Raw genomic sequence first — 18,189 nt, forward strand, 5'->3', positions numbered from 1 at the left:
TATGTATATAAGAACTGGATAAGTAGCTAGGGCTTAAAACTGTTTACTGTGGGCATTATCTCTACATCTTAGGATTCTGGCTGGCTTTCATTTTCCTGCATTTTGTATTTTTGCAGTGTTTAACTTTTTAACAAAAATCATGTACTATTTATGGAATCCAAAAGATGTAGTGAGGAAACTTCTCAGTTAAATCAAAAATTAAAAAGGAATCATGTATCCCCAGCCTTTCAGGGATCACATGGATAGTCCAGAATTCATTGAGTCCAGAATCAGAGACAAATGGAGGGGGCAGGGGTTGCCCCAAACCCCGCTGTGGTCCCACCAAAGTCAGAACAGAGCAGATGCTCCAGACTTTGAATTCCCAGAGAGCTCTCACTCTATATGGTCCTGAAACTTCCAAGATAAGCAGCTCGCCATTTTAAGATGGCCAGCTATTATTGAGTAGTTTTTGTGTTTCATTATTATGCTATATCATATTACTTTATGCTAAGTTACACTATGTTTTATTACATGGTGTTGCAAAGTGTTGTCTCATTTTGGCCAGAAGGTGACCTCCATGAGGACGTTGACTTTATTTTCAGCTTTATTTCCCGCTCCTAAAGCAGGGCTTATTAACAAAAAGCACCTGTGGAATATTTAGCACCAGAGACAGATTCATTAGAGAGTTCATTAAAACAAAAAACAAAAAACAAAAAAAGCCTCTTTCCTATAGCTTTAATTCTAATGGTGCTTCTTGTCTCCATAGGACACACAAAATGTTTTTCCCACAAGGCCGCCCCTCACATGTCTGATAACTGCAACCCAGTCCCCTCTCATGCTTTTCTTTAATTAGACACATCAGATCAATGTAGCAAGTTTGAGGACTATGGCTTCTCAACCAGCACCCATTAAAGCAGGATGAGCTTTGGTGGCTGGGGTGGCCCTATCAGAAAACAAAACTCAGCAACCATGAGGAGTATGGGCCTGTTGTAGTTAAATTTCTTGCTCGTTGTTCATTACTTGGCTCTCCCAGGGATGCTCATGTTTCCTAAGAGCCGGTGGGGCCATGTCTGTTACATTGTATTCCCAGGACCTGAAGTAGCACCTGGCATGTAGTGGAAACTGAAATATGTGTCTGGGGGAGTGCACATCTGGGCGCACTAGGAGACCCTGACCCGACTGGCTTTACTGAGTCATAAACTCCTCCGCGTGATTGGAGACCCCTTCTCCTGACATGGAGCTGTGTGTTGTCAGCGAGGATCAAAGAAGAGAAACATCTGTCTGAAATTTGTAAATTATCCATTTGCCCTGTATATTCCGAACCTTCCTTCTCACTTTCTCCCCCTCCTGAGAGACTGCTGCAAGATCATCTTTGCTTTCTAATTTCCTCCTAAAGTTCTTTTCTTCCGTTCCTCATGTAAAGACACATTTAACAACTGAGTTCTGAATCTTATCTTTTTTGGACATCATTAATTTGGTGTCTTCCTCTTTTATCTTTATTTCTCTGTTTTCACAGAGTATTTTTCCCCAAAGGGTAAGCGTCTTAGTCTATACTAAACTCAGCCTTTTTTGTTGTTTCTTTCTTCTAATAAGGGTAACTGTTCTCCGATTTTTCTTTTGACCCCAACTTCTCCTCTTCTTGAAGACCTGTGAACTTCTGAAGGAAAACATTTTAATCTTTTGCTTCTCCTTTTTTTAAGGATATTTTAACCTCATGGTAAAAAAAATAAAAGTTTCTCTGGAGCTAAGCAGCTTTCTCCCAGTCTCTGGATTTGACTGTCCGTATATGGAGCACTGCAGTAGACATTGTCTCCGATGAAGTCATCTTGCTTTTCTCATACTTAAGTCCAGGAACATCTGGCTGGACTTGGGCAATGCCAACCAGTGATTTATAAATCACCTTTCAACCTGAGAAGAGATATTTGAGTGAAGTTCATAGACAGGAGCCTGGTGTCTGGTAGGAAGTTAGCTGGGAAAGGGCCTGAAGGAGAGAAAGACGCATGCCTTCAACAGGGTCAGGTTCACAGCAGTGAAGCAGTGAGACTTGCTTTCCCTCTGGTGAACCAGAAATCCTGCCACACCAGAGACTTTTTATCTTAACCGCAGTGCCTTTCAGGGTCTGCTCCTGTCCAGGCTGGCCCGCTTTGCATGTGCCCTGCCTGGATGCTAAGCCCTGCCGCCCATCCCACAGAAGCTTTCCTCCTGTAAGACCCCTTTCCTGCTGCATCCTCCGGCCCGTCTGAGATGAGCTCTCAGGCCGGCATGCCAGCTGGACAGCCCTCCCTGCTGTCCTGGGAGGAATCTGTAGGCACAAGGGCAAAGCATCTGAGCTCTTTGGAACTCAAAATCAACTTTTGGAAACAGGACACATCCTGGTTACTCATAATTGGCCCATTTAGGAAAAATACCAGTCACTGACATAGCCTACCCCCCCATCCCCCATGTGCGTGGTGCTTTAGTGGCAAAGGGAGTTAGAGAAGCAAATTATTATTTAATAAGCACATGTTCATTATGCCTTCTATTTGACTATGAATAATTAACCAGTTAAATATTAAGTAATTAACAAAGTGAGATAGATTTAAAAAAAAACAACTCATAAATGTTTTCCCCTGTGTTCATCCCATCCCTTCACAAAGTCTATGCCAAAAGCTGGAACACGCATCCTAAAGTTAGCAACACATCAATGATTACCTTCCAGGGAGCAGCGACTTTGGGCCAGATCCTGCGCTAGGTACTTTGTGTGTCTATTGCTAATCCTTTCAGTAATCCTGTGAGAGAAGGTTATTAACACCCATTTGTGGATGAGGACACCAATAATCAAAACAGGAAAGTTGCTCAGTGTCATCCTGCTGGTCCATGGCAGGGCAAGTATCAGGCGAGGTTGCTGCTGCTGCTGCCAAGTCGCTTCAGTCGTGTCCGACCCTGTGCGACCCCATAGACGTCAGCCCACCAGGCTCCCCCGTCCCTGGGATTCTCCAGGCAAGAACACTGGAGTGGGGTGCCATTTCCTTCTCCAGTGCATGAAAGTGAAAAGTGAAAGTGAAGTCGCTCAGTCGTGTGCGACTCTTAGCGACCCCATGGACTGTAGCCCACTAGGCTCCTCCGTCCACGGGATTTTTCCAGGCAAGAGTACTGGAGTGGGGTGCCATTGCCTTCTCCAAAGCATGAACATGAAACGTGGAAGTGAAGCCGCTCAGTCGTGCCGACTCTTAGCGACCCCGTGGCAAATATTAAATGCCAACTCGGAGCCTGTTCTGTTCCACCATTCTGTTCCTCTATGACTGAGACACGGGCTTCATCAAAAGCACGTTTCACAATTATCTGTCTGTGGAAAGTGGTTCGGAACATATAAAGTGAAAAACATGGCCAAGAACGTAATTATGACCCTCCTCTCCTCCTAACCTCCACCACCCTCCTCATCTTTTCCCTTGTTGCTGTTTAGTCGCTCAGTCACGTCCAACTCTTCTGTGACCCTGTGGACTGTAGCCTGCCAAGCTCCTCTGTCTATGGAATTTTTCAGGCAAGAATACTGGAGCGGGTTGCCATTTCCTTTTGCAGGGGATCTTCCTGACCCAGGGAACGAACCCACGTCTCTTTCACTGCAGGTGGATTCTTTACCACTGAGCCACTAGGAAAGAGAAGTTTGATTAGTACAAACCACAGTTATTTCAGAGATTAATTATAATTTATATGTCCTTCACAGGGCTAATTTCTGAGTGTCTGCATCTCCACTAAGAGGTATAATGGAGATCAGAAGTAGGATAACAGTGGCATCATTAATAACACGACCTTTCTCATGAGCTAGTCGGAAATTTGGCTCTCTTCTTCTAAACCTAGATTTAATATGATTTATTCTCAGAAAGGATACAGGAAAATACCAGCCCAAGATTCCAAATGTGGGAAATCCTCTTAATGCTCCTCACATGCTTCAGTCTCTCCTTGAAAGCATCTTTTAAATTTATGATTAAACTTGTGAGTGCGTCTCTTTGGGAGCACAGGGTTTTTAAGAATGCAGGAAGCTAGCAGGTACTTACTTGCGTGTTGCCAGCAGGAATTCAGGGGTGAAACTGTCACCCAGGTTTAACAAGAACCATGAAGTTCCTGCAGGTGTGCACTGAACATCAAACCATCGCCTTTACATTCTGAGAACCTGACGTAGATTTCACTACTTGGAACATTTTAACACACTCTTAGGTCCTAGATGCTATCCCCAAACCAAAGAATGGGAATGACAGTAAGCTTGAAATATATTCATCTTAAGTGAATAGATTTCGTTTAAAGTGAACCTTAGAAGTGTCTCGTTTTTATTGTTCTGGAAGGTCCCAGATAATACACAGAGAGAATGGGGAATGCACTTAACAGAAAGGGACGGGAATAAGACAGATCATGTCCCTCTTCCTGTTCCAAAATAAAACAAGAAAACAACAAAACTGCAGCTAGAACAAGAAATATTCAGAAAAGTCCAAAATGCAGGGATCTAGCATGAGATAATTTTTTCAAGAGTGGTAGTTATATGCCTGGTGGCTCAGATGGTAAAGAATCTGCCTGCAATGCAGAAGACCCAGGTTCAATCCCTGGATCAAGAAGAGCCCCTGGAGAAGGGAATGGCAACCACTTCAGTATTCTTGCCTGGAGAATTCCATGGTTGGAAGAGCCTGGCAGGCTACAGCCCATGGGGTTACAAAGAGTTGGACACAACTGAGCAACTAACACTTTCACTTTCCAGCATGAGATAATTTTTTCAAGAGTGACAGTTAGTTATATAAACTTCAGTCAAGGCGCTTATCCTTTCCACAAGGAGTCCAGAGTTTTCAAGGACAGCTGAAATCAGAGAGATGAGGGGTCCGAGTCTCCAGCAAATGGGACTGATTTCCTTACAGCAAATAAGACTCTTTTTGCAGTGTGAAGGCAATAAGGAAAGGCCATACACCACATGGGCTTAGCTTTGTGAGACCTGGAAGTCATATGGTCGATTTACAGAAGTGAGTGTGTGGCTCAGGTCTTAGGCACCCTTGGAATTTCCAATTGGGAAGGTTTCCTTCTGATGTCAGCGCCCAATGCCTGCCTTCCTGCCGAAAGCCCATGGGATTATATTGTCCTCTCATGCACATGTTCTCCAGTCTGTGAAACCTGAATTAAAAGCTGCTTCTCGAATTGATTCCATTAATCTTTACCTACATGGTGTACCTTCTGTTGCATCCACTGGTGATTAACTTCATTGAGAACAGAGGACAGCAACAAGTTTAGAAGCTCTGGCATTGCAGTGAATTAGTCAGTGTTCCAGTCAGAGCGTCTCCCACCCACCCCCTGGTAGGGGAGGGTGTGTGAGACCAGATAATACACATACAGCAACTGGGAATCCCCTTCTCAGGCCAGTTTTAGTTTATATTGGACATATGCCTGGGTTTTCAGTTTAAAAGAACAAGATTTCATTATGATTTTGGTAACCCTATTTTTATAGATTTCCATTGGTTATTTGCACATTTTTAATTTTAGCAGCCTGAGTTGTACTAAGAAAAATAGGTTTTTACAAACTGACAGATCTAGAGTACAGACTTGTGGTCGCCAGGGGGAGAGAAGGGTAGAGGAGGGGTGGACTGGGAGTTTGGGATTAGCAGATGCAAACTACTATCCATAAATATATAGAATATATACATATATATAATAGATAAACAACAAGTTCCCACTGTATAGCACAGGAAACTAAATCCAATATCCTGTGATAAACCCTAATGGAAAAGAATATGAAAAAGAATGCATATATATGTGTGTGTGTGTGTATATATATATATATATATATATATATATATATATATATATGAATCACTTTGCAGTACAGCAGAAATTAGCATTGTAAATCAACTATACTTCAATAAATACATTTTTTAAAAAAGAAAAATAGGTGTAAAAAATCTTAATAAGAAAAGTATTTTTATTTTTCAGCAGCTACTGCTTTTCCAAAAGCTTTCCATCAGTTGTTATGAACACACTGTACTTCCTATTATTTTTCAAACTATAGGTCTCTCTACTGTAGGAACAGAATGAAGGTTTTTTGGCTTTTTTGTAGATCTGTCGAGTTGTTGTTGTGTTAGTCGCTCAGTCATGTCTGACTCTTTGCAATCCCATGCACTCTAGCCTGCCAGGCTCCTCTCTCCGTGGAATTCTTCAGTTAGGCAGGAATACTGGAGTGGGTAGCCATTCCCTTCTCCAGGGGTTCTTCCCAACCCAGGGATCGAACCCAGGTCTCCTGCATTGCAAGCAGATTCTTTACTGTCTGAGCCACCAGGGAAGCCCAAATTAGTGATTTTGACAGTGACCTCCTTGTTCTAAGCTCAGGCCTGCCCAGGCTTCAAGTCTGACCTAGAGTCTGTGTTTACAGTCCAGGGATGCGTTGTCAACTAGAAAGCTCTTTCTGGTTCTGTCCAGGAAGGAGCATGGTTTTCCTGCTTTATCTCACTCCAGTCTCGTGCCCTGTCTCCTGCGCACAGGCCAGCTGTAATGCCTCCCTTTCACCAGATACAGTGCTCCTGTTGGCTTCCAGCAATAAAAGCATATGCAAGTGTAATCAAAATTACCAGGTTCCACTGCTGGTGGCACTTAACTGATAAGAGTGCAATAACATGAATAATATGTGTGAAACAACTGCTGAGTGATGATTCTGATATGGAAACTGAAAATAAAATCATGCTCTGATCTGCAGCAGCCCCTGCCACAGATAAAAATCGACTCTGGCGTTTTGCATTTGACGGGATTAACCCAGTGTTTTATTTTGTATGCATGTAAGAATTAAAGATTTTAAAATTTAAAAAAAAAAAAAGAGTCAATTGCTGAGCACAAAGCATTCTGGAGTTCACTGTGGTCACTGGCCAGGCCTGTGGAGGCGGACCCTCTGGTGGGAGCAAACATGGAGACACTGCTGAGAGAGAGAAAGAAGTAATTTAATTTAATGTGATTTAATCTCTCTCATCCATGTTTGGATGTGAGAGTTGGACCATTAAGAAGGCTGAGGGCCGAAGAATTGATGCTTTTGAACTATGGTGCTGGAGAAGACTTTTGAGAGTCCCCTGAACAGCAAGGAGATCCAACTAGTCAATCCTAAGGGAAATCAACCCTGAATATTCATTGGAAGGACTGATGCTGAAGCTGAAACTCCAGTACTTTGGCCACCTGTTGCGAAGAGCCGACTCATTGGGAAAAACCCTGATGCTGGGAAAAATTGAAGGCAGGAGGAGTAAGGGTTGACAGAGGATGAGATGGTTTGATGGCATCTTCAACTCAACAGACATGAATTTGAGCAAACTCCAGGAGATGGTAAAGGACGGGGAAACCTGGCATGCTGCAGTCCTTGGGTTCGCAAAGAGTCAGACACGACTTAGCAATTGAACAGCAATCCTGGCAGCAGTCATATGTGTTTGGTAGGACAAGTATAATTTATTATTGTTATTTTACAACAACAAAGAAGGCAGAAAAGAATCTCAGAGAGGTTAAATGGATTCCTATTATTTTACCCATTATGTAGATATTGAAGGAGTTACCAGACATGATCCCTTCCCCCAAGAGGTTATCATCTGGTAGGGAATAAAACGTTTACAGTCTGACAGTGATAACCCATAACAGGAAAACTCACAGCCCCAGGTAGCCTGTAAACCATAAAGAAGCGACACAAATCATGGGTGAGAGAGAGAGGGCTGGGCATCCCTTGCTGAGGACCGCACTGGTCAGTGACCTGATTCAAAGAGGTGGGAGTGAGAGAGAATGAAGCAGTAAGTAAAGTTGGAATAACATGAAATGAAAATCGAAAGAACTCAGGGCAAGAAAAGCTCGGACAGGACAGGAAGGAAGTCCATCAGCCTTAGAGGGGACAACGTAGGAAGGTAACAGAGAGTAACTCTGCGGTGTACCTTGATAGCATCCTGTGGTGGGGCATCCTGAGTGTGTGGAGCAAGGTCGCCGAAGCCGCGTGGCATGGTCAGTTTTAGATAAAACACCGCTGTGGCTGTGGCCAAGAGGGAAGCAGTACCCAGGGACAGAGACCAGGGAAAGTCGTTTTTCTATTTGGTGCATCTAGTGGGAATAAGATTCAGTTTACATTTTTTCTAGTTTCATCTTTTTGCAAGCTCAGTACACTTTGCAGATCTTTCCTAACTGCATGTTTTGAACTAAGATTATTAGACCTCAGCGTAACATGCAAATTTTTGTTTCTTCCCTCTTTTGATAATAAAGAGCTGTGCTACTTGTTGAATGGCCGCTTTAAGTCTCCCGCCGTTTGTCCTGAGATGGGCTGATACAGGTGATCTCAGTGCAAGTGGAAGCTACATGACGGGGGGCGGGGGGCAGGGGTGCAAAATGAGTGTATGAGCATCTTCTCACCTTGACGCTGAAGAATCCTGGGACCCATGGTCAGTCTTGCTGTCTAACAAGGCAGGAACATGGAGACTGGCCTATGTGACCCCTGGCTTCTGAAGACTGGTATGTGGAGGAGAGAGAAAGGGCTGGACAGTTCATGAAAGACAATCTTCTATACTCCTATTATTTAACCTTATCTGTTCATTCATTTAGGACAGAATTGAGTATATTTGCTATATAGAGACTTGGCATGTAAAGTCTGTCTAGGAAATAAGATACTCTGATATATATCCCTTGCATAACTAGACATCTTTCCTTGGGAGATGGGACTGTTCAGGCTGTGGGAACACAGATACATTGATTGTTTTTTTATATATATACTTAAAATTTCTTTTGCTTTTCTGTTTCCAACTTACTTCTTATATCACAGGCTCTAGGTTCATCCACCTCACTAGAACTGGCTCAAATTCGTTCTTTTTATGGCTGAGTAATATTCCACTGTGTATATACACCATATCTTCTTTATCCGTTCATCTGTTGATGAACATTCAGGTTGCTTCCACATCCTGGCTACTGTAAACAGTGCTGCAGTGAACGTTGGGATATTAACACATATCTATGGAATCTAGAAAAGTGGTGTTGATGAACCTATCTGCAAAGAAGGAATGGAGGCACAGACATGGAGAAGGGGCTTGTGGACACTGTAGGGGAAGGAGAGAACAGGACGAATGGAGAAAGTGGCATCAACATATTACACTATCATGTGTAAAATACGAAGAAATAGCTGATGAGAAGTCACTGTATGACACCTGGGGTCCAGACTGGCACTCTGTGATGACTCCCCTGTCACTCTGGGATAGGGGAGAGGTGGGGAGGAGGGTCCAAGAGGGAGGGGATATATGTATAATTATGGCTGATTTGCATTGTTGTACAGCGGAAACAAAGACAACATTGTAAACATTAAAACATTTAAAAAGTAAAGCAGATTGACTTCAAAAAAAATTTTTTTGACCTATATTTGATTTACAATGTTGTGTTTCAGGTGTACCACAAAATGATTCAGTTATATATACACATATGCAATAATTTCTCAGACTCTTCTCCGTGCTAGATTATTACAAGACATTGAATATAGCTCCCTGTGCTATGCAGTCGTTCTCTACTGTTTATCCACTTTATTTATAGTAGTGAATATCTGCTCATCTCAGACTCCTAATGTATCCCTCCCCTTTGGTAACCACAAGTGTGCTTTCTATGTCAGTGAGTCTACTTCTGTTTTGTAAATAAATTCATTTGTATCATTTTTTTTAGAGTTTTAATCCCATCAGTTGGCTAAGAAGCATAGGCTCTTAACTGAGGACCTCCCAGCTGCTGGGGAACAGGGTATGATGTCATTCCTGAGTGACAAGAAAATCAGAAAGGAAAGAAGGTAGACAGATGCAAGCCCTAGCAGAAAAGTTTATCAGAAAGTACCTACCTAGAGTTTGGAGTAATTGGCTTCAAGCTTTGTATTTCTCTTCCTCTCTTTATCTGTGGCTCAGGAAGTGGGTAAGGAACAGCTGAGTGGGGGTGAGGATGGGAAGAAGAGCAAAGCAGTGATGAGGGCTGGTTGAGGTTAGGAGGTCTGAGCAGGGCAGAGGTGAGTGCTGAATGCAATGGCGTGGGGTCCATGGTCTGGCAATGGGACACAGCATCCTTTCCTTGTAGAGAAAATAATCTGAGGCAAACTAAGCGAGGGTTTAGCAGTTATGAAAAAATTTACCTCTGCTTACATCTAAATCACTCCCAGAAATAAGGTACCAATGAAACACTTTTTTAAAGTCACATCTTTCTTCACTGGCTGTTACTACTATGTCAGAGATCTATTCTGATGAGAAAGCTTAAGGAGTTTTTCTCCAGTATAAAGTACAGATCATACTCAGGAATCATAATAATCTCTTTAAATAAGTTTCTGTTTTAGCACTATGTAGTTCCTATTAATCATTGCTAACTTAATTATGGATTACATTTGCACAATACTTCATTCTTTTATAAAAACACTTTCCCAGATATTCTGTCATCTCAGATTTCTGACATCTAAAACAGAGAGAAATTCTACCTCTCATTTCAGAGAGAATTCTGAAACTCAGGAGCTTGGTACTAATCAGCATCAGATCTGCTTTTTATTGAATGATTAATCATTAGGGAACCATGCTCATATATGTGTATATACACACACATATAGAGTTAGGGATTATATATATACACATATTATATCTGTAAAATCTCATTCAATCCTCATGAGTAAGCCATGAGATAGTTAGCATCTCTATTCCCTGTGTTTCAAAGATGCCACAAGCTGAGATCTGGTTGCTTCCAAAGCTGATGGTTTGAAATCACTACAACTGGCTGAAGATGTGACTTACCTAAGCTCACTGAGCTAGTAAGTGACAGAAGAGGAAATAAAAATAGTCTGTTTGCACTTAATTTTCACAAACCCAGAGAGATGTTATGGGGAGGGAGGTGGGAGGGGGGTTCATGTTTGGGAACACATGTAAGAATTAAAGATTTTAAAATTAAAAAATAAATAAATAAATAATAAATAAATAATTTAAAAAAAAAAAAAACATGAAACCCTAATAGAGAACTTTAATGAATCGGTCTTAGAAAGTCATTGCACATTAATTAAAAACAAGTATATGTAAGTGTTTGGGGAAATTCTAATAAACTGTTTGGGACTTCTCTTTTGGCTCAGATAGTAAAGAATCTGTCTACAAGGCAGGAGACCTGGGTTCTGTCCCTGGGTTGGAAAGATACCCTGGAGAAGGGAATGGCAACCCACTCCAGTATTCTTCCCTGGAGAATCCCATGGACAGAGGAGCCTGGCGGGCTACAGTCCATGGGGTGGCAAAGAGTCGGATGGACTTACTATCTTTACTATTCCTTCGTAAATTTAGTGGTACTCGTTAGATGGAAAAATCACATGGAAATATTTAGCTATAATTAATGTTAGCAAGCAATTTTGCATTGACATATAGGTGCTCCTTTCAATTCAACAAGGTAATTTTGAGCGAGGTGCTTTATTTAGTCCACACAAAGATGAGTAGACAGTATCCCTATTGAAAGAAATGTTCAGTCCTTCTTCAGAGTTCTGTTCTTGAAAGACATTAGGTTTCCTAAGCGTGATTTTTATTCCACATTGGGAGAAGGGTATCAGAAGAGGGAAAAGTGATTGAATGCAGACTGAGGTGTTTACTCACAAAACTACACCACGAAAAGGAACGTAACAGTTACTATGAAAAAGAGACAGGGGAAAAGTGCCTTGGAGGAGGATGAGAAGGGCGCTCTCTTATCATATTGGAATAGAAGGGGAGTCAGCAAAGGCCTCAAGACAGAGGTGATGTTTAAGACGAGCCTTCATGAATGGCTAGAAGTCCAAAAAGCATGTGGCGCTGGGGCATTCACACACGAAGAGAATGTTGTAAGTAAAAGCAGAAACAGTAGTTTGTCCTATCTTTAGGGTGCGTGGTTTAACAAAAAGACACAAGGCTGAAAATCAGAATCTTTTTGTAGAAGGTTTGAATGCTAGATGATGTCTTAATAAACGCAGTAAAGTGAAAAATAAATACTGGGTTTGTACTAAGGGGATAGATGTGCGCATTTCAGCGGTGGCATTTTTGAACTTGAGCAAAGCAATTAATCTTTTTGAACTTTGACTTCCTCACCTGTAACATGGAGATGCTAATAATTACATTAAGTGTTGAGTGTAAACTTGAATGGAACTAGTACTCTGAAAACCATAAAGCACAACCAGTGGCACCATCAGCCTTTATTACTGTCTCACTCTGCAACTCCATGGACTGCAGCCTGCCAGGTTCCTCTGTCCATGGGATTCCCTAGCTCAGAATACTGGAATGGGGTGCCATTTCCTCCTCCAGGGAATCCTCCCAATCCAGGTATTGCACCTGAGTCACTTGTGTCTCCTGGTGGGTTCTTTACCAAAGGTTCCACCTGGGAAGCCCTTATGGCTGTGTATGTGATGGTATATGAAGATGGTGGAGCCAGGGAAGCTCTTCCTTTGGATCTTCACTTTAGGAAAATTAATTCAGCAGAGATGTGTGGGAACGATTAATAATAAAAGTAGAAAGAGAACCATCAGAAAGCATTAACGTCCTTCAGGTTAAAAATAATGAAGGTGTGATTAGAATGGTAGTTCAGGTGAGTGGAAAGGTAGAGACGTTGCAAGGATATGTTGCAAGAATGCTAATTAAGAAATGCACTGAACTGACTCTGTCCCTGGACACAAATTCAGCAGTGTTGCTTTGCAGCCTCTTTAAAAGAGATAACATGGTTTGATACACGATAGAATAGGCAGGTGCTTGGGGAGCAGAGGAGAGACGGTAATAAGGGGACATTGGATCTTCTTTTGCTCTTCATTAGAGAAACCTTGGTAACAGCAGGATAGAGAAGGGACACCTTAAGTGCACAAGGTTGGTCCCCCGTAAGTCCTTCCAGGGTGGACTTCCAGAAAATGTCTTCACGTAAACAGAGAATTTCTTGCTTTTCTCAAAATCAGTTCAGTTCAGTCACTCAGTCATGTCTGACTCTTTGTGACCCCATGGACTGCAGCACACCAGGCTTCCCCGTTCATCACCAACTCCTGGAGCTAACTCAGACTCATGTCCATCGAGTCGGTGATGCCATCCAACCATCTCATCCTCTGTCGTCCCTTCTCCTCCCACCTTCAATCTTTCCCAGCATCAGGGTCTTTTTCAGTGAGTCAGTTCTTCCCATCAGGTTTCCACAGCATCGGAGTTGCAGCTTCAGCATCAGTCCTTCCAATGAATATTCAGGACCGATTTCCTTTAGGATGGACTGGTTGGATCTCCTTGCAGTCCAAGGGACTCTCAAGAGTGTTCTCCAACACCACAGCTCAAAAGCATCAATTCTTCGGCACTCAGCTTTCTTTATGGTCCAACTCTCACATCCACACATGACTACTGGAAAAACCATAGCTTTCACTAGATGGACCTTTGTTGGCAAAGTAATGTCTCTGCTTTTTAATATGCTGTCTAGGTTGGTCATAGCCTTTATTCCAGTGAGCAAGTGTCTTTTAATTTCATGGCTGCAGTCACAATCTGCAGTGATTTTGGAGCCCAGAAAAATAAAGTCAGCCACTATTTCCATTGTTTCCCCATCTATTTGCCATGGAGTGATGGGACCGGCTGCCATGATCTTAGTTTTCTCAATGTTGAGTTTATTTCTCAAAATAAATCACCTCTTGCCTCAGTGCTTGTCACTTAGGTTTGGAAGTGGAAGGAATCAAGAAATAGGGTTCTGAACTGATTTGTAAATTCCAAGTCAGATTCTTGGTAATCAGAAATGGATTCAGTTTAATTCTACAATCATTTAGTGAATGCAAATATTTTCCAGGAGATGGAACTGGAGAAAAATACCAGATATGAATGAAACAAATACCGTCCCCCTGCCACCTTGCACTCTCTCTCTCTCACAGTTTAGTGAGAGTGTATGTCAAAAAGCAGATAAAGTATTATTACATGTTGAGCTAAAGTTGTATTCTTTGTTTTTTCATTTCTCCATGAATGACATTTCTGTGAAGACCAAAATGATGTTTGGGACTTACTGGAAACTTATACTGCTCATAATAAAATAAATAGCCCCTCTAAATAATGATCCCCATGCTGTGTGCATTCCTTCAGAAACACCCTGTGAACTTTGTAGGAAGCAGCCCCCTTTGTGTGGTATTTTCCGTGGAACTTTTACCACTGGGTCATCCCTTTACTTAGGAGCTTAAATGAAATGAAAATGGGATAGCCTAGTAGATCTTTCTAAGGTGGAAAGCATTGATGGAGATAGCCATGGAACCAGGAATTGGTAGATGAAGAAAAGAAATCATAAAAGTGGGTTTCAGATCTTTTTTTAAAAAGTTCCTTTCGTTTATTATTTGTCTCTGTTCATTCCTTATCTCTTCCATGCCTTCCTAAGACTGGCGTATGAAACTGTGTTATGTGCTACTTCAAATGCTTCAAATGTATACAGCATTGTTTTTTCCTCCCTCCGTTTAGGAGATGACCTGGCCTCCACCGCTTGCTGCTATTCAACCACCTGGCAAAGTGGAACCAAGCAAATTTCCATTTCCAAATAAGGTGAGATCCTGCATCACTCAGGATGAGTGTACTTTACTCGCACAAGATTTCCAGTGGACAGTGGGTTTTCCCTTATTGTCTTTCCCTGTAAATATTCCTGGCCGGGGCACATGGATCTGATTTTCAACAATTTGCAAGTGTGGGTCTATTCATCCAAGGGATAATATCAAGCTTACAGTCCTTTTACACTTACCTCCACTTTCCTACTTCCTACAAAACGTGATGAATATTGTAATTATTATTTTATCTAGAAACATTTGTGACGTTGAAATGCATCTTATAGTCATTTCATGCATTCAGTGTAATTGTATGCCTTGTTTTTCTTTCTGAAAAGCTGTTATTAGATTAATGATGTATCTTAAAATCAGTGTCTTAGAATTAAGGACATGAAGTATATAATTTCTTAGTTATCTTTTATAAAGCTGAAAATATTTTCTAGGACTTAATAAAAAAGATTTTCTGAGAACTAGCAAACACAAAACGTCACAAAATGTATTTCAGTCTTACATGAGTGTAATCAGTTTTAGGTTTTTAATCATACAACCAACACATAGTTATACACTCATTATAAAGATGTAATTATACAAATAGAAGAAGCAAAAGATGAAGTCTGTCATACTCTTGTCCAGATTTTATTTTCCTACCCAGAGATTACCATCAAGAGTTTGGTGTATACCATTTCAGTTCTTTTTCTTGTGTGTTATATACACATTTGTGCATATGCAGTTTTTTTTAAGAGTCCTAAATGGTACTTTTTTCTAAGAATTGATTTTTTTCCAGATACACACAATGCGCAAATGTCATTGCTAAATGTTAAATCACAACTTTCTAAAGTAAATTATCGAAATAATTGTTCATTACAATTATCACAATGGTAAACTCTGTCCTAAAAGTTGATTTTTATTTCTCCTAATAAGGTATATTTAGAAGTCTTTCCAAGTGAGTATATAGAGATTTTTTTTTTTTCTTAACAGTAGCAGAAAGTGGGCAGTATTTCAAGCAATCATTTTTGTAACTATTTTTTAGCATTATGCCTTCACAGTGACTTGTCAGTCTCTTAATTCGTCGAGGTTTCTCGTGTTTCCAATCTTCTGCTTGCTACGATGTGCTGACTGTGTTGCTGGGGTGCATCTTCTCTCAGGTTTGCAGTCCAGTCTGGATCCAGAGTCTCTGATTGTCACTCTGTACTTCCCTTTGGTCCTTCATCTTCCCTCCTTTCTCCTGGTTCGCTCTCCTAGCGCTCTTGTCTTGGTCTTTTGTTTTAAATACCCTGTATGCTCAGCTGGCTAACATCTAAATCTGTATCTCAATCCCCTTCTCCATCCCCCAAGCTCCATACTTGTGTTTCTGTTTACTTACTCAACATCCCCACTTGGGGATCTAACAAACATCTCAAGCTTGACGTATCAAAAACTGAGCCTTTAGTCTTCCCACTAACCTTCTATCCTGTGTTTTGCAGTAAGTGGTCTCCTCATTTTTGCAGTTGGCACAGGCCAAAGTCTTGGAGCCATCTCTGTTTCTTTTCTAAGGTACCTATAAAAGCTATGGTTTTCCCAGTAGTCATGTACAGATGTGGGAGTTGGACCATAAAGAAAGCTGAGTGCTAAAGAATTGATGCTTTCAAATTGTGGTGTTGAAAAGGACTCTTGAGAGTCCGTTGGACTGCAAGGAGATCAAACCAGTTAATCCTAAAGGAAATCGGTCCTGAGTATTCATTGGAAGGACTGATGCTGAAGCTGAAACTCCAATACTTTGGCCACCTGATGCATAGAGCTGACTCACTGGAAAAGACCCTGATGCTGAGAAAGATTGAAGGTGGGAGGAGAAGGGGACGACAGAGGATGAGATGGTTGAATGGCATCACTGAGTTGATGGACATGAGTTCAAGCAAACTCCGGGAGGACAGACGAGCCTGGCATGCTGCGATCCATGGGGTCACAGAGTGTAGAACACGACTTAGTGACTTAACAACAGCAATAACGAAGTACACATACCATGTGGCTTAAAATAGGAAAAAAATGTGTTTTTCTCACAGTTCTGGAGGCTAGAAGTCTGAAATCAAAGTGTCAGCAGGTTCCTGCTCCCACTGAAGGCTTGAGGGAGGAATCTTTCCTTGCCTCTTCCAGCTCCCGGGGAATGCTGACGGCAGGTCACACCCCTTGGCTTGTGGGCACATCACTCTGATGTCTGTCTCTGCACTTGTGGGGCCATCTCCCCAAGTCTCCGTCCTCTTCCAAGGATGGCAGTCGCGAGATTTAGGGCCCACCCTCAGCAACCATCTGAACTTGAGTTTACCTGCAGAGACTCTATATCCACATAAGGTCAAATTCACAGGTTGTGAGTAGACACGAGCTTCTGGGGGGACGCTCTTCAACACCATCCTTGATTCTTCTCTTTCCCTCATGACATGCATCCAACCCATCATTAGATCATATCTACCCTACCTTCAAAATATGTCTAGAATCTAAATGTTTCTCCCCACCATTGCATCATAGAGGGCACAGACCTTGAAGTTTAAATAGGAAAAAAATCCTGTCTTCTCCAGGATTACTATAGAATTTGTGGGGAGCTATTTCAGCTCTAGATCTTTTGTTTTTTTCTCAAGAAAGAATAGGTGACTTTACAAAGTGTAGGAACATTGGACTTCCCTGATGGTCCAGTGGTTAAGAATCCACCTGCCAAGGCAGGGGACACACATCCCAGGTTGGGGAAGGTGCCACACGCTTCAGAGCAGCTAAGCCCGTGGGCCAAAGCTCCCTTGCCCATGTGCCACAACTACAGAAGCCCGCACGCCCTAGAGTCCATGCTCCGCAGCAAGAGAAGCCAGAGCAGGAAGCCTGCTCACCGCAACTGGAGAGGAGCCGTTATCGCTGCAACTAGAGAAAGCCCGTGCGTAGCGATAGAGACCCAGCACAGCCCCAAAATTAAATAAATAAGTAACGTGTAGGAACATTGCGTGATTTTAATAATGCCTTTCTTTCAAACATTTCACAATGAGTATTGGTGATTTATCTTGTCCCAATGAAATAAGACTGCATTAGTGTCATTTCTACTATAACAAATCGCCATAAACTTAGTGACTTAAGACAACGCAAATTTATTATCTCACAACACTGGAAGTCGGAGTCACAGAGCTGAAATCCAGGTGTTGGCAGAGCTTTGTTTCTTCTGAATGTTTTAAGGGAGAATTTGCTGTCTTGTCTTTCTCGGCTCCAAGAGGCTGCCCCTGTTACTTAGCTCATGGCTCGCGTCATTCTGACCTCTAACCTCCTTGTCACATCTTCCCTGACTCTCCTGCCACCTCCCTTCCCTTTGTGATGATGTTGGGCCCTCCTGGAGAGTAGGATGATCTCCCGTCTCAAAATACTTAATCATTTCTGCAAAGTCCCTTTTGCCATGTGAAGTAGCGTACTCACAGGGCCTGGGAATTAAGATGCAGACGTCTTTGGAGGAGCCCTTGTCCTGCTTACTGCAAAGACCTTACTAGTTCTCTTTTAACCTGTATCTCCACTAATTAGTATTCTGACAGCTGGAGGCTTGCAGTTCATTAATTAGATTATTAATGTTTGGGATTATCAAGATTGCTAGTGTGTAGGAGCTAGAATTGTTTATGGAACTTGCAGGGCAAAATCTCCAAAATGACTAATAAATAATGAAATTAAGCCCTTATTGAGATTAAAGGAGCAATTTGACCTCAAAGGAAAGTCGATTTAAATGT

The 18,189-nt window shown here is 41.9% G+C and overlaps 1 protein-coding gene across 1 annotated transcript in view; it reads left to right on the forward strand.

Moving 5' to 3' along the window:
- The window catches only part of AFF3 (ALF transcription elongation factor 3), a 565,373-nt gene that overhangs the window by 350,467 nt on the left and 196,717 nt on the right, over window positions 1-18,189 (forward strand). The window contains exon 6 of the mRNA XM_068973380.1: window positions 14,391-14,471. Within this exon, the coding sequence (XP_068829481.1) occupies window positions 14,391-14,471 (81 nt within the window). The remainder of the gene's footprint in view (window positions 1-14,390; window positions 14,472-18,189) is intronic.

The sequence above is a fragment of the Capricornis sumatraensis genome, chromosome 1 (assembly GCF_032405125.1).
Source record: "Capricornis sumatraensis isolate serow.1 chromosome 1, serow.2, whole genome shotgun sequence".
Taxonomy (NCBI): domain Eukaryota; kingdom Metazoa; phylum Chordata; class Mammalia; order Artiodactyla; family Bovidae; genus Capricornis; species Capricornis sumatraensis.